This window comes from Garra rufa, chromosome 1 (genome assembly GCF_049309525.1).
Source record: "Garra rufa chromosome 1, GarRuf1.0, whole genome shotgun sequence".
NCBI classification, from domain to species: domain Eukaryota; kingdom Metazoa; phylum Chordata; class Actinopteri; order Cypriniformes; family Cyprinidae; genus Garra; species Garra rufa.
The window spans coordinates 52,689,894-52,702,183 of NC_133361.1; the positions used below are offsets into that span (position 1 = coordinate 52,689,894).

Here is a 12,290-nt window from a genome sequence, read left to right on the forward strand (position 1 = left end):
AGGAGTGGAAAATGATGACGATGGCAAAATAAAGATGATGAAGAAGAAAGCAGAAGAGGAAAAGGCGAGGAAGAAGACAACATGAAAAAGAAAGAAAAAATTACAAAGAGGAGGTTAAAGTAGATTGAAAAGGCAGAGGAAGTAGATAAAGATGAGGAAGAAAGAAAAAAAGAGGAAAATTAAAAAAAAAGAAAGATGACAAGAAGGAGAAAGTAGATGAAAATGAAAAAAAAGCAAGAGGGAAAAAGAGAGAAGGAAAAGACGATTAAGAGGAAAAATACAATAAAGAGGACATCAATAAAAAGAGGACCACAAAAAGGAAGACAATAAAGATAACTAAAAAAGGGAAAGATAATAAAGAAGAGCAAGATGTCAAAGTAGATTGAAAACAATGAAGAAAGCAGCAAGGAAGAGGGCGATAATGACGAGGAATAAGACTGCAAAGACCAAGAAGGTGACAAAGGAAGTAGATGAAAATCTCAAGTAGGAAGAAACGAAATATGAAGACGTAAAAGTGCTAAGAGAACTGGGTTTGTTTCACTGCATTGACCTCTTTGTCTCATTTAGTTTGGTTCTTTTATGCAGGACTTCTATAAAAGGGTGAAAACACCTCAAATCTTCTCATTCCTTCAGCTAAACTAATAAAGCAGTTGAAGAACTTGAGGCGACCCAGTGCAGTTCTCTCGCTCTCTCACCGCCGTATGCATTTCATCACGTCCTGCATAAAACTCAGCTGGTTTGTCTGAATGTTTTGGCATGGCGTTAGACAAAACAAATGATTCCCTTAAATTCGGGGAACAGAAACACCTCCAGAACTGGACATCAAAAGGCGCGAGGCTGTCAGAAAATGTCCAAGCAAAGCCTGAACGTTCTGTACGCCTGCCAGCGGGACAGAATCCCTGGGCAACAGATCTTGTTTGGACAGAAAACCAATCGAAGAGGTAGAGGAGTAAAGTGAGAAAGGGCAGAGACAGGGGTAGGATGAAAGAAACAAGAAGACAGAATGCCAATGACTCTGTGGATGTTCTCACCAGAATGAGTCCAACCAAACCCAAACAATCAGGGCTCCTCTCTCTGATCTGGAGAACGTTTATCAACCGTCTACAGAGCCAAAAAACAGCTCCGAGCTCATAATAGCCTTTATACACAATACTTAGAGTCTTTACGCCAAATTTTACCTTTACCAGACAAGCGCTTGTAGCAACAAGTTACTCAACCAGACCAAAAGATGACAGAACAAAACAAAAGCAAAGACAATAAACCGAAACCTGTGCTGTCAACACTTAACAACAGATAATTATGGTTTAGTGCATTTTAGGTTTCTCTGATAACCTTTCATCAAACCTCAGTGATTGTTTCTGAACTTTCCCAGGAAATACCAACAACCTTAACTCTGTAAATAGGTTAATAACATATAGATGTTAAATATATTTGTTTTAAGTCTAATTTATAACATATGGCAAGCTTGAAAACAGTTTTATTTTTGTCCAAATTCTGTTTTTTTCTAGACTCTGTTTTAACGGTTTAATAATAATAAATAATAATAAAACGCATGTTTAATTAATTGAAATCTTGAAACTTGCACAATTTAATGGCAAATTATTAAAAGTTTAACTTAAAAAAAAAAAAAATTAAGGCCCTATAAATATTTTTTCCTCAAATTCAGTTTTATTTTTACTAAATTCAGCATTTTCCAATGATTTTCTGGATTCCATTTTAATGGTTTCATTAAATTATAATAATCAAAAGCACCTCTAATTAACTTTATACAAAAAAAAAAAAACGTTTTTTTTTTTTTTTACATTTATTTATTTATTTATTTATTTATTAGAAATACTGTGTTGTGTATTTGGGTAGTTGGGCATTACGCTTTTGTAAAAGACAGAAGAAGAAGAAATGCATATATTTATGTAGTGTCTGATTTTGAGAAAATATAAATGGTCACTAAAGTTGTCAATTTTTTCTTAAACATTTTTACTACTATAAATGGTGTGACATAGCAAAAATTAAGAAAAAAAAAACCTAGTAGTATACTACGCCAGAGCGCGTTCACGTGTCACGAGCAGGATGCTAAACTCGTGCTCATGACAGATGGACGTGGCTGTGCATCAAAGGTAAAAAATGATAATAAAAACTGTTCAGTTTCTCGCAAAAACTGATCGTTTCGTGTCTTAGGACATCAATGTATCGTCACGAGTCGCAGGGTGTAATTTGGATTTGTCTGTGCATGTTTTTGTTTACTTTTAAAGGTTTAGTGCTCATCCACGTCCATTATTTGGCTGACAGACTGCACCGGTTTTCGTTAAAAATCTTGGTTTGTGTTCTGCTGAGGAAACAAAGTCACCTACATCTTGGATGCCCTGCTGGGGGGTAAGCAGATACACATCAAATTTTCATTTTTGGGTGAACTATCCCTTTAAACTACATTTTGGAAGTTCAAACTCGGGGCACCATAGAAGTCCATTATATGGAGAAAAATCCTGAAATGTTTTCCTCAAAAAAACTATTTCTTTACGACTGAAGAAAGAAAGACATGAACATCTTGGATGAGAAGGGGGTGAGTACATTATCTGTAAATTTTTGTTCTGGAAGTGAACATCTCCTTCATTTTTAATTTTTAGGACCGTAAAAATGTCACGTCAACAACCCATTTACATTTTTCTGGTTAAAAAAACCTTGTAAATATTTTTTCTGGTAATATATTTCTGTAACAGTTTCTTCAAGTTAAATTTAATACTCGATTAATCATTAGAATAATCGACCGATTATTTGATTACAAAAATATTCCTTCGTGACAGCCCTAATGAGCAGGTCAACTAACTAACCAGGATTAAACGACCGGTCAAAGCATACAGCTCACTTTATTCATGAGTTTCACAACATGTTTGTGCCTTTTTCTAAGCGTTTCTTTTGCCTTACTTTTAATCAACTTCTACAGAAAACGCCTCACAAAACTGATGTTTTGACCTAAATATCTAGCGCATCTTCTTTTGCTTTCATTTTTGAAGTTTCCTCGCATCTAGGTTAATGTTTTAAACTTATTACTTCTGTTCCTCTATGAATAAAAGCGTCTGCAGAAAGCATGAATATAAATGTAAATGTTAATCTCTGCCGGCTTTGTTTTCGGTTATCAGCGAGTTTTTCTTCTGCTTCATTCGCTTGTTCATTATACACATCAGCAGCTATCTTTCTGTTCAACACGCAGCCCTAGGAGGTTTTTAGCCCTGTCAGTCTTTCATCATTAAATGATTTTGACATTCTACTCGTCCTGACATTCAACGAAAATAACAAAACTAGCTCAATAACCTTTCAACAATGGCAACGTTTCAACAGTTTTCCCTGCCAACAAAGAGACAACTGAATCCCTGTGAAGTTTTACTAACTTATAATTTGAGTTCAAAGCGCTTATGGCGAACATCTTCTTGGTTTTCTCTTCCCCACCCATTATTCCGGGTTGCGGGGCGGGCTGTGGAAACGGCGGCCTATTTTCCGCTGACAGACGTGACATGTTTGGCTAACATCGACAGCCGTCCTGGGGGGTGAGGGCTAGTCTACTGTTGCCTTGGCAACCAAACAAACGGAGACGTGTGCTTCCTCTAGCTGCCGGCTGTCAGCTCGACATGAGAACAGGACAAGTATTGGAAATCTGCTCCCTTCTTTTTTTTTGTCGACCTTCCTCATATCTCTGACTTGGTTTCTAATGCTTTGTATCCTCTATTAAGTTTGGCTTCTGGTCTGTGGGAAAAGCGACAAGCCTGCATTGAAGGAAATTTCTATTTTTATTCCAATGCTGTGAAACGTAGTTGGAGATAAAACCTCTTTAAAAATGTAAATAGAGCTAGAAGCGTACGGTATAACTCAAGGATATGGGATTTTGCACCCATGGAAATCCGTCCCGTGATCTCCACAGATAGAGCCGTCGACTCCAGAGGAGGTGACCTAAATCCTCAAAGCCTGAAGGATGCTGGGAGCTTTACTGATGGGCTACAGTGATCAGTGTTTGGAAGAAACCGTACACCAATGGTTCAAGGAAAAATCCCTGGGCTTACTTGAATGTGCATTTTAATAGGTTAGTTCACCCGCTAATTTTAATTTTGTAATTATTTACATAGCATCATGCCAATTTAGATTTTTTTTTGTTCTTTTGATGAACACATGTGAACGGAGATGAAAGATATTTTGAAAAAAAGGTTTTCATACAATAAATTGGTTGTTTTACTATTGAGCTTAAACAAGGAAAAAACAAAGCACAATGAAAGTGGTCAACACAAACAATGTTTGTTGGCAATTTTCCCCACCATCGCAGCATTCAAATCTCAATTGCGTAAATTCAAATATACTGTGAAGACGAGTCATGCTGGGTTTGCAAAAGCACAGCGACATTGGTTTCCAACTATCGCATTCATAATATGCAGAAATGCAAAAGAGATTGGAGGTTGAGGGGAGGCTGACGTGAATAATAACTTCAGGTTTTTTTTCCCCCTTACAGTAAGCTAATGTATAGCTTCAGAAGACAAGTTGCATGAACAACTTCTATAATGTGGGTTTTTTCTTTTATGTTGATTGGCAGAAATAAAATAAAATAAAATGGTAACACTTTACACTAAAAAATAAAATAAAATAAAATGGTAACACTACAATAAAATAAAATAAAACGGTAATACTTTACACTAAAATAAAATAAAATGGTAACACTTTACAATAAAGTAAAACAAAAAATAAAACGGTAACACTTTACACTCAAATAAAATAAATAAAATAAAATGGTAACACTACAATAAAATAAAATAAAATGTTAAGACTTTACAATAAAATAAAATAAAAATGGTAACACTTTACACTCAAATAAAATAAAATGGAAAGACTTTACAATAAAATAAAATAAAAATGGTAACACTTTTCACTAAAATAAAATAAAATGGTAACACTTTACAATAAAATAAAATAAAAATGGTAACACTTTACACTCAAATAAAATAAAATGGAAAGACTTTACAATAAAATAAAATAAAAATGGTAACACTTTTCACTAAAATAAAATAAAATGGTAACACTTTACAATAAAATAAAATAAAATGGTAACACTACAATAAAATAAAATAAAATGTTAAGACTTTACAATAAAATAAAATAAAAATGGTAACACTTTACACTCAAATAAAATAAAATGGTAACACTTTACAATAAAATAAAATAAAAATGGTAACACTTTTCACTAAAATAAAATAAAATGGTAACACTTTACAATAAAATAAAATAAAAATGGTAACACTTTACACTCAAATAAAATAAAATGGAAAGACTTTACAATAAAATAAAATAAAAATGGTAACACTTTTCACTAAAATAAAATAAAATGGTAACACTTTACAATAAAATAAAATAAAATAAAATGGTAACACTACAATAAAATAAAATAAAATGTTAAGACTTTACAATAAAATAAAATAAAAATGGTAACACTTTACACTCAAATAAAATAAAATGGTAACACTTTACACTAAATAAATAAAAATGGTAACACTTTACACTCAAATAAAATGGTAAAACTTTACAATAAAATAAAATAAATAAAATAAAACGGTAATACTTAACACTAAAATAAAATAAAATAAAATGGTAACACTTTACACTAAATAAATAAAAATGGTAACACTTTACACTCAAATAAAATAAAATGGTAAGACTTTGCAATAAAATAAAATTAAAATAAATAAAATGGTAAGACTTTACACTCAAATAAAATAAAATGGTAAGACTTTACACTCAAATAAAATAAAATGGTAAGACTTTACAATAAAATAAAATAAAATGGTAAGACTTTGCAATAAATAATAAATAAAAATAACAACAAACAAATAAATTTAAAATAATAATAAAAAAAAAAAAAATAAATAAAAAAATAAAAATAAAATAAAATAGTAAACATGGTTCCGACATCTTGGCTAGCTTCAAATTCATGGACCTTTCAAGGACATTTCAGGTCCAATACCAATAAAATAAAATAAAACTAAATAAAATAAAAAGGTAACACTTTACACTAAAATACAATTAAATAAGATAAAATGGTTTACAATAAATAATAATAAAAAATAGATATATATTTTTGGCCATATGGCAGAGATCTGATATTCTATTTGTCGAAAATGCGTGTAACTAACGTTAGCGAAATAACACATTAGCGGACCGGAGGGGGAATAATGGAATTTTTTCAGAAAACTTCTTGCACAAAATAAATTCAAGCACTTTCAAGGAGCTGTATCTATGCATGTTCATTTTCAAAAACTTTCCAGGGCCTTGGAAAAATCATTTTTTCATATTCACAAACTTTCAAAGATTTCAAGGACCTGTGGGAACCCTAACACTTTAAAATCAAATCAAATCAAAATCAAATGGTGTCATCTGTTAACATTACTGCATTAACTAACATGACTGAACAATAAATTGATTATTTTTATATAATATTTATTAATCTTTGTTAATGTTAGTTACAAAAAGTACAGTTGTTCATTGTTTGTTCATGTTAGTCCACAGTGCATTAACTAATGTTAACAGCACAACTTGTGATTTTAATAATACATTAATAAACGCTGTAGAAGTATTGTCCATTCTTAGTTTATGTTAACTAATGTAGCTAACTAATGGTAACTAATGATCCTTATTGTGTTACCAGTTAAAATAAAATAAACACAATTTTATTGCATGGAAAACCATCGTCCAAAATATCTATTTTTTTCACAAAAGAAAACAATATACAGATCTGAAAGAACATGATTGTGAGAAAATACTAGCAGAATATTATTTAATGCTTGAATAATCCATATTATGCTTGATTTGTTCGCTTTCTTTCTTTCATTTTTCTTTGTTTGTGTTAAACCCAGTGTCAAGTGAATCGTGATCCACAAGCGCACTTAAATGTGATGTCAAAAACAGGCTCAATGGTTCTGGGTGACTCATGCAGAAAAACGGCCGAAATGAACCACACACGAGGCGTCTAATGACACAGCCTGACACTCTTAAGCTCCTACAGAAAATAGCTACAGTGCTGAAAGCAAAATCTCCAAGACTCAAACAACATGACGGATGATCAAGTGCTTCGAAATAAGATCTGCTTCTAAGTGATGGTCTTCTGCTGGATTCTGGTTTTTGAATGCTACTGTCTCAGGTTTAAACTGAGCTGGGATCAGTGCAAAAGAGGAATCATGGGTTTGTGAATGCATTTAGAGGAGGAAGAGCTCTTACAGGTCATAGTGCTGGTTCCATTTGGGGTCCAGCGTGTTCCTCACTGTGTCTGTTGAGTGGCACTGCCCTGAACCGTCAACCACCACCTTAGCGAAGGGGTCTGGCAGTCCTGCAAAATACACAAACAATGTTTACTGAGCAGGAATTGAAGACAACATGGAATACAAGATAATTTAGTTCATAAAAAATGTATTTGAAATGTATGAAACCTGAAACCCGTAAATGACGGGCCCAAGCCGACAGTGCCAACCCGATCCGGGGGCATCAGGAAAACGGTGCACAGCGGGCACATACATTTACAGTAACCCTCTGGCAGTCTGGTTTTAAGGGTTACATCAATGAAAGGGTTAATCCAAAACTTCAAGTGTTTGAAACGCACACACAGAACCATTTATAAAACTTTACATTGAAGTTTCAGTTAAATTAACTAACAATATTACTTAACATGTACAATATTTATATAGCTTAGTTAAAATTGTGTTCAAAACTTACTAATACATTATTAAAATTAAAGCTGTATCTGTTAACATTAGTTAAATGTACTGTGATTTAACATCAACATTTTTACTATCACTAACAAAGATTAATAAATGGTGTAAAAACATTGTTTATTGTTAGTTTGCGTTAGTTAATGCATTAACTGGTATTAACAAATGAGACTGTTAACTTTATATGATTTATAAGGATTTTTAAAAACAATTGTAATGATCTATAAGTATTTGTGAAAAATTATATAAAACTATACAACCAGTATAGTACATTAATTTAGGTATTTGTTTGTCATTAACTAATTGAACTGAGCAATGAAGGATCAGATCCAAAATATTTATTTAATGCATTAAAGTAATTTAAGTGATCTATAATCTATAAGATCTATAAATTACTTAATTATCTGTAAGCATTGTGTGTGTATGTGTGTGTGTGTGTGTGTTATAAACTATATTGACAGTACAGTACATATCAACTGATTCAATGCATTTTTGCCATTCTAATGGAATAAAAAAATAAAATAAATATCTGGCCTAATACATTTAGCAGTACAGCCTTCATCCTGGATCAGACCTGTCTTGGATCTCTTTCTTTATGTTGTAATCAACATATTTATTTACCTAATTATATAAAATTATGTTGTCAGTGCACTACAAATTAACTGGTTGTAAGACATTTTTGTCCCTAAAACCGACAGAAAAGGAAAGGCCTAAAAGAGTGCGGTAACACCTTATTTAACGGTTTCCTAAGTAGTTGCTTATTAGCATGCATATTACTAGAATATTAGCCATTTATTAGTACTAATTAAGCATATATTAATGCCTTATTCTACATGACCTTATCTACATCCTTAATCCTACCCAATACCTAAACTTAACAAAAGTCGTAGTTAATAGTGAATAAGTGTTCCCTATTCTAAAGTATTACTGAGATTTCCTAAGCTGCAATTGTCACGTTTGGAGTAAGGGAGGTCTGGGTCCAAATGCAGGAAGTGATGTTTTAATCAAATAAACACAAATAAACAAACAAAACAAAAGGCCAAACACAACACAACAAAAACACGAGCAAGGCAAGAACATGAACTTGGAAAATACAAAGAATACCGAAAACAAACCACACAGAAGACAAGTTACAGGAAACAATGCAGACTCCCAGAGTGGGGAAAGAGTGGAGATTATAAAGTCTGTGATAATGAGGGTCAGCTGTGGGTGTGAGTGTTGAGACAGGTGTACGAGATCAGGAGGGAAGTGCGAGAGGAAGGGAAAAGGGGAAACAGCGACCTCAGGTGGCTAAGGGAAAGGCAGCAGCCCAGAGTCATGACAGTACCCCCTCCCTACGGAACGGCTTCCAGACGTTCCCAAAGTCTGGAGGGAGGAGGTACGGAGGAATGGTGAACCAGGGGGAGGGATGGCGGGCCAGGCCCGTGCAACAACAGCAGGGCCGGAGACGAAGGTTCCGTGAGGCTGGGCAAGACCAGCGCAGGGCCTGGGAACTCGGGCAGGGCGTGACCGAACTGAGGAGGAACGTCAGCGGGCACCGCCGCCAGAGGAACGTGAGCGGGCACCGCCGCCAGAGGAACGTGAGCGGGCACCGCCGCCAGAGGAACATGAGCAGGCACCGCCGCCAGAGGAACGTGAGCGGGCACCGCCGCCAGAGGAACATGAGCGGGCACCGCCGCCAGAGGAACGTGAGCGGGCACCGCCGCCAGAGGAACATCAGCGGGCACCGCCGCCAGAGGAACGTGAGCGGGCACCGCCGCCAGAGGAACGTGAGCGGGCACCGCCGCCAGAGGAACGTGAGCGGGCACCGCCGCCAGAGGAACATCAGCGGGCACCGCCGCCAGAGGAACATGAGCGGGCACCGCCGCCAGAGGAACGTGAGCGGGCACCGCCGCCAGAGGAACGTGAGCGGGCACCGCCGCCATAGGAACATCAGCGGGCACCGCCGCCATAGGAACGTGAGCGGGCACCGCCGCCAGAGGAACGTGAGCGGGCACCGCCGCCAGAGGAACGTGAGCGGGCACCGCCGCCATAGGAACATCAGCGGGCACCGCCGCCATAGGAACGTGAGCGGGCACCGCCGCCAGAGGAACATCAGCGGGCACCGCCGCCATAGGAACGTGAGCGGGCACCGCCGCCAGAGGAACGTGAGCGGGCACCGCCGCCAGAGGAACGTGAGCGGGCACCGCCGCCAGAGGAACGTGAGCGGGCACCGCCGCCAGAGGAACATCAGCGGGCACCGCCGCCAGAGGAACATGAGCGGGCACCGCCGCCAGAGGAACGTGAGCGGGCACCGCCGCCAGAGGAACGTGAGCGGGCACCGCCGCCATAGGAACATCAGCGGGCAAATGCAGGAAGTGATGTTTTAATCAAATAAACACAAATAAACAAACAAAACAAAAGGCCAAACACAACACAACAAAAACACGAGCAAGGCAAGAACATGAACTTGGAAAATACAAAGAATACCGAAAACAAACCACACAGAAGACAAGTTACAGGAAACAATGCAGACTCCCAGAGTGGGGAAAGAGTGGAGATTATAAAGTCTGTGATAATGAGGGTCAGCTGTGGGTGTGAGTGTTGAGACAGGTGTACGAGATCAGGAGGGAAGTGCGAGAGGAAGGGAAAAGGGGAAACAGCGACCTCAGGTGGCTAAGGGAAAGGCAGCAGCCCAGAGTCATGACAGTACCCCCTCCCTACGGAACGGCTTCCAGACGTTCCCAAAGTCTGGAGGGAGGAGGTACGGAGGAATGGTGAACCAGGGGGAGGGATGGCGGGCCAGGCCCGTGCAACAACAGCAGGGCCGGAGACGAAGGTTCCGTGAGGCTGGGCAAGACCAGCGCAGGGCCTGGGAACTCGGGCAGGGCGTGACCGAACTGAGGAGGAACGTCAGCGGGCACCGCCGCCAGAGGAACGTGAGCGGGCACCGCCGCCAGAGGAACGTGAGCGGGCACCGCCGCCAGAGGAACATGAGCAGGCACCGCCGCCAGAGGAACGTGAGCGGGCACCGCCGCCAGAGGAACATGAGCGGGCACCGCCGCCAGAGGAACGTGAGCGGGCACCGCCGCCAGAGGAACATCAGCGGGCACCGCCGCCAGAGGAACGTGAGCGGGCACCGCCGCCAGAGGAACGTGAGCGGGCACCGCCGCCAGAGGAACGTGAGCGGGCACCGCCGCCAGAGGAACATCAGCGGGCACCGCCGCCAGAGGAACATGAGCGGGCACCGCCGCCAGAGGAACGTGAGCGGGCACCGCCGCCAGAGGAACGTGAGCGGGCACCGCCGCCATAGGAACATCAGCGGGCACCGCCGCCATAGGAACGTGAGCGGGCACCGCCGCCAGAGGAACGTGAGCGGGCACCGCCGCCAGAGGAACGTGAGCGGGCACCGCCGCCATAGGAACATCAGCGGGCACCGCCGCCATAGGAACGTGAGCGGGCACCGCCGCCAGAGGAACATCAGCGGGCACCGCCGCCATAGGAACGTGAGCGGGCACCGCCGCCATAGGAACATCAGCGGGCACCGCCGCCAGAGGAACGTGAGCGGGCACCGCCGCCAGAGGAACGTGAGCGGGCACCGCCGCCAGAGGAACGTGAGCGGGCACCGCCGCCAGAGGAACGTGAGCGGGCACCGCCGCCATAGGAACATCAGCGGGCACCGCCGCCATAGGAACGTGAGCGGGCACCGCCGCCAGAGGAACATCAGCGGGCACCGCCGCCAGAGGAACGTGAGCGGGCACCGCCGCCAGAGGAACGTGAGCGGGCACCGCCGCCAGAGGAACGTGAGCGGGCACCGCCGCCATAGGAACATCAGCGGGCACCGCCGCCAGAGGAACATGAGCGGGCACCGCCGCCAGAGGAACGTGAGCGGGCACCGCCGCCAGAGGAACGTGAGCGGGCACCGCCGCCATAGGAACATCAGCGGGCACCGCCGCCATAGGAACGTGAGCGGGCACCGCCGCCAGAGGAACGTGAGCGGGCACCGCCGCGTCCGGCACAGAGAAAGCGGTCACCGCCGCGTCAGGAACAGAGAGAACGGTCACCGCCACGTCAGGAACAGAGAAAGCGGTCACCGCCGCGTCAGGAACAGAGAGAACGGTCACCGCCGCGTCCGGAACAGAGAGAGCAATCACCGCCGCGTCAGGAACAGAGAAAGCGGTCACCGCCGCGTCCGGAACAGAGAGAACGGTCACCGCCGCGTCCGGAACTGAGAGCGTGGACACTTCCGCCTTCCCACGGAAGAGCCACTCCACCCCCACTGCAAAGCGGGAACGCCGTCGCGCCGACTCGGCCCTACAGGCCTCCATCTCGGCCAGTTGGAGGTAAATGACCTCCTCGAACCGAGCGGCCGACGCCGCCTCAAACGCCGCCGCCTCCTCAGAAAAAAAAAAAATTACTCCCCGCTGGACCCATCTGTGGAGTCTGCATTCTGTCACGTTTGGAGTAAGGGAGGTCTGGGTCCAAATGCAGGAAGTGATGTTTTAATCAAATAAACAAAATAAACAAACAAAGCAAAAGGCCAACACGGCACAACAATAACTTGAAACTTAAAACAATACA

General features: G+C 41.4%; 1 protein-coding gene across 1 annotated transcript in view; it reads right to left on the minus strand.

Annotated features, from left to right (window-relative positions):
- The window catches only part of smurf2 (SMAD specific E3 ubiquitin protein ligase 2), an 87,148-nt gene that overhangs the window by 40,804 nt on the left and 34,054 nt on the right, over positions 1–12,290 (minus strand). Inside the window, exon 3 of the mRNA XM_073833547.1 lies at positions 7,243–7,351. Coding sequence (XP_073689648.1) covers positions 7,243–7,351 — 109 coding nt within the window. The remainder of the gene's footprint in view (positions 1–7,242; positions 7,352–12,290) is intronic.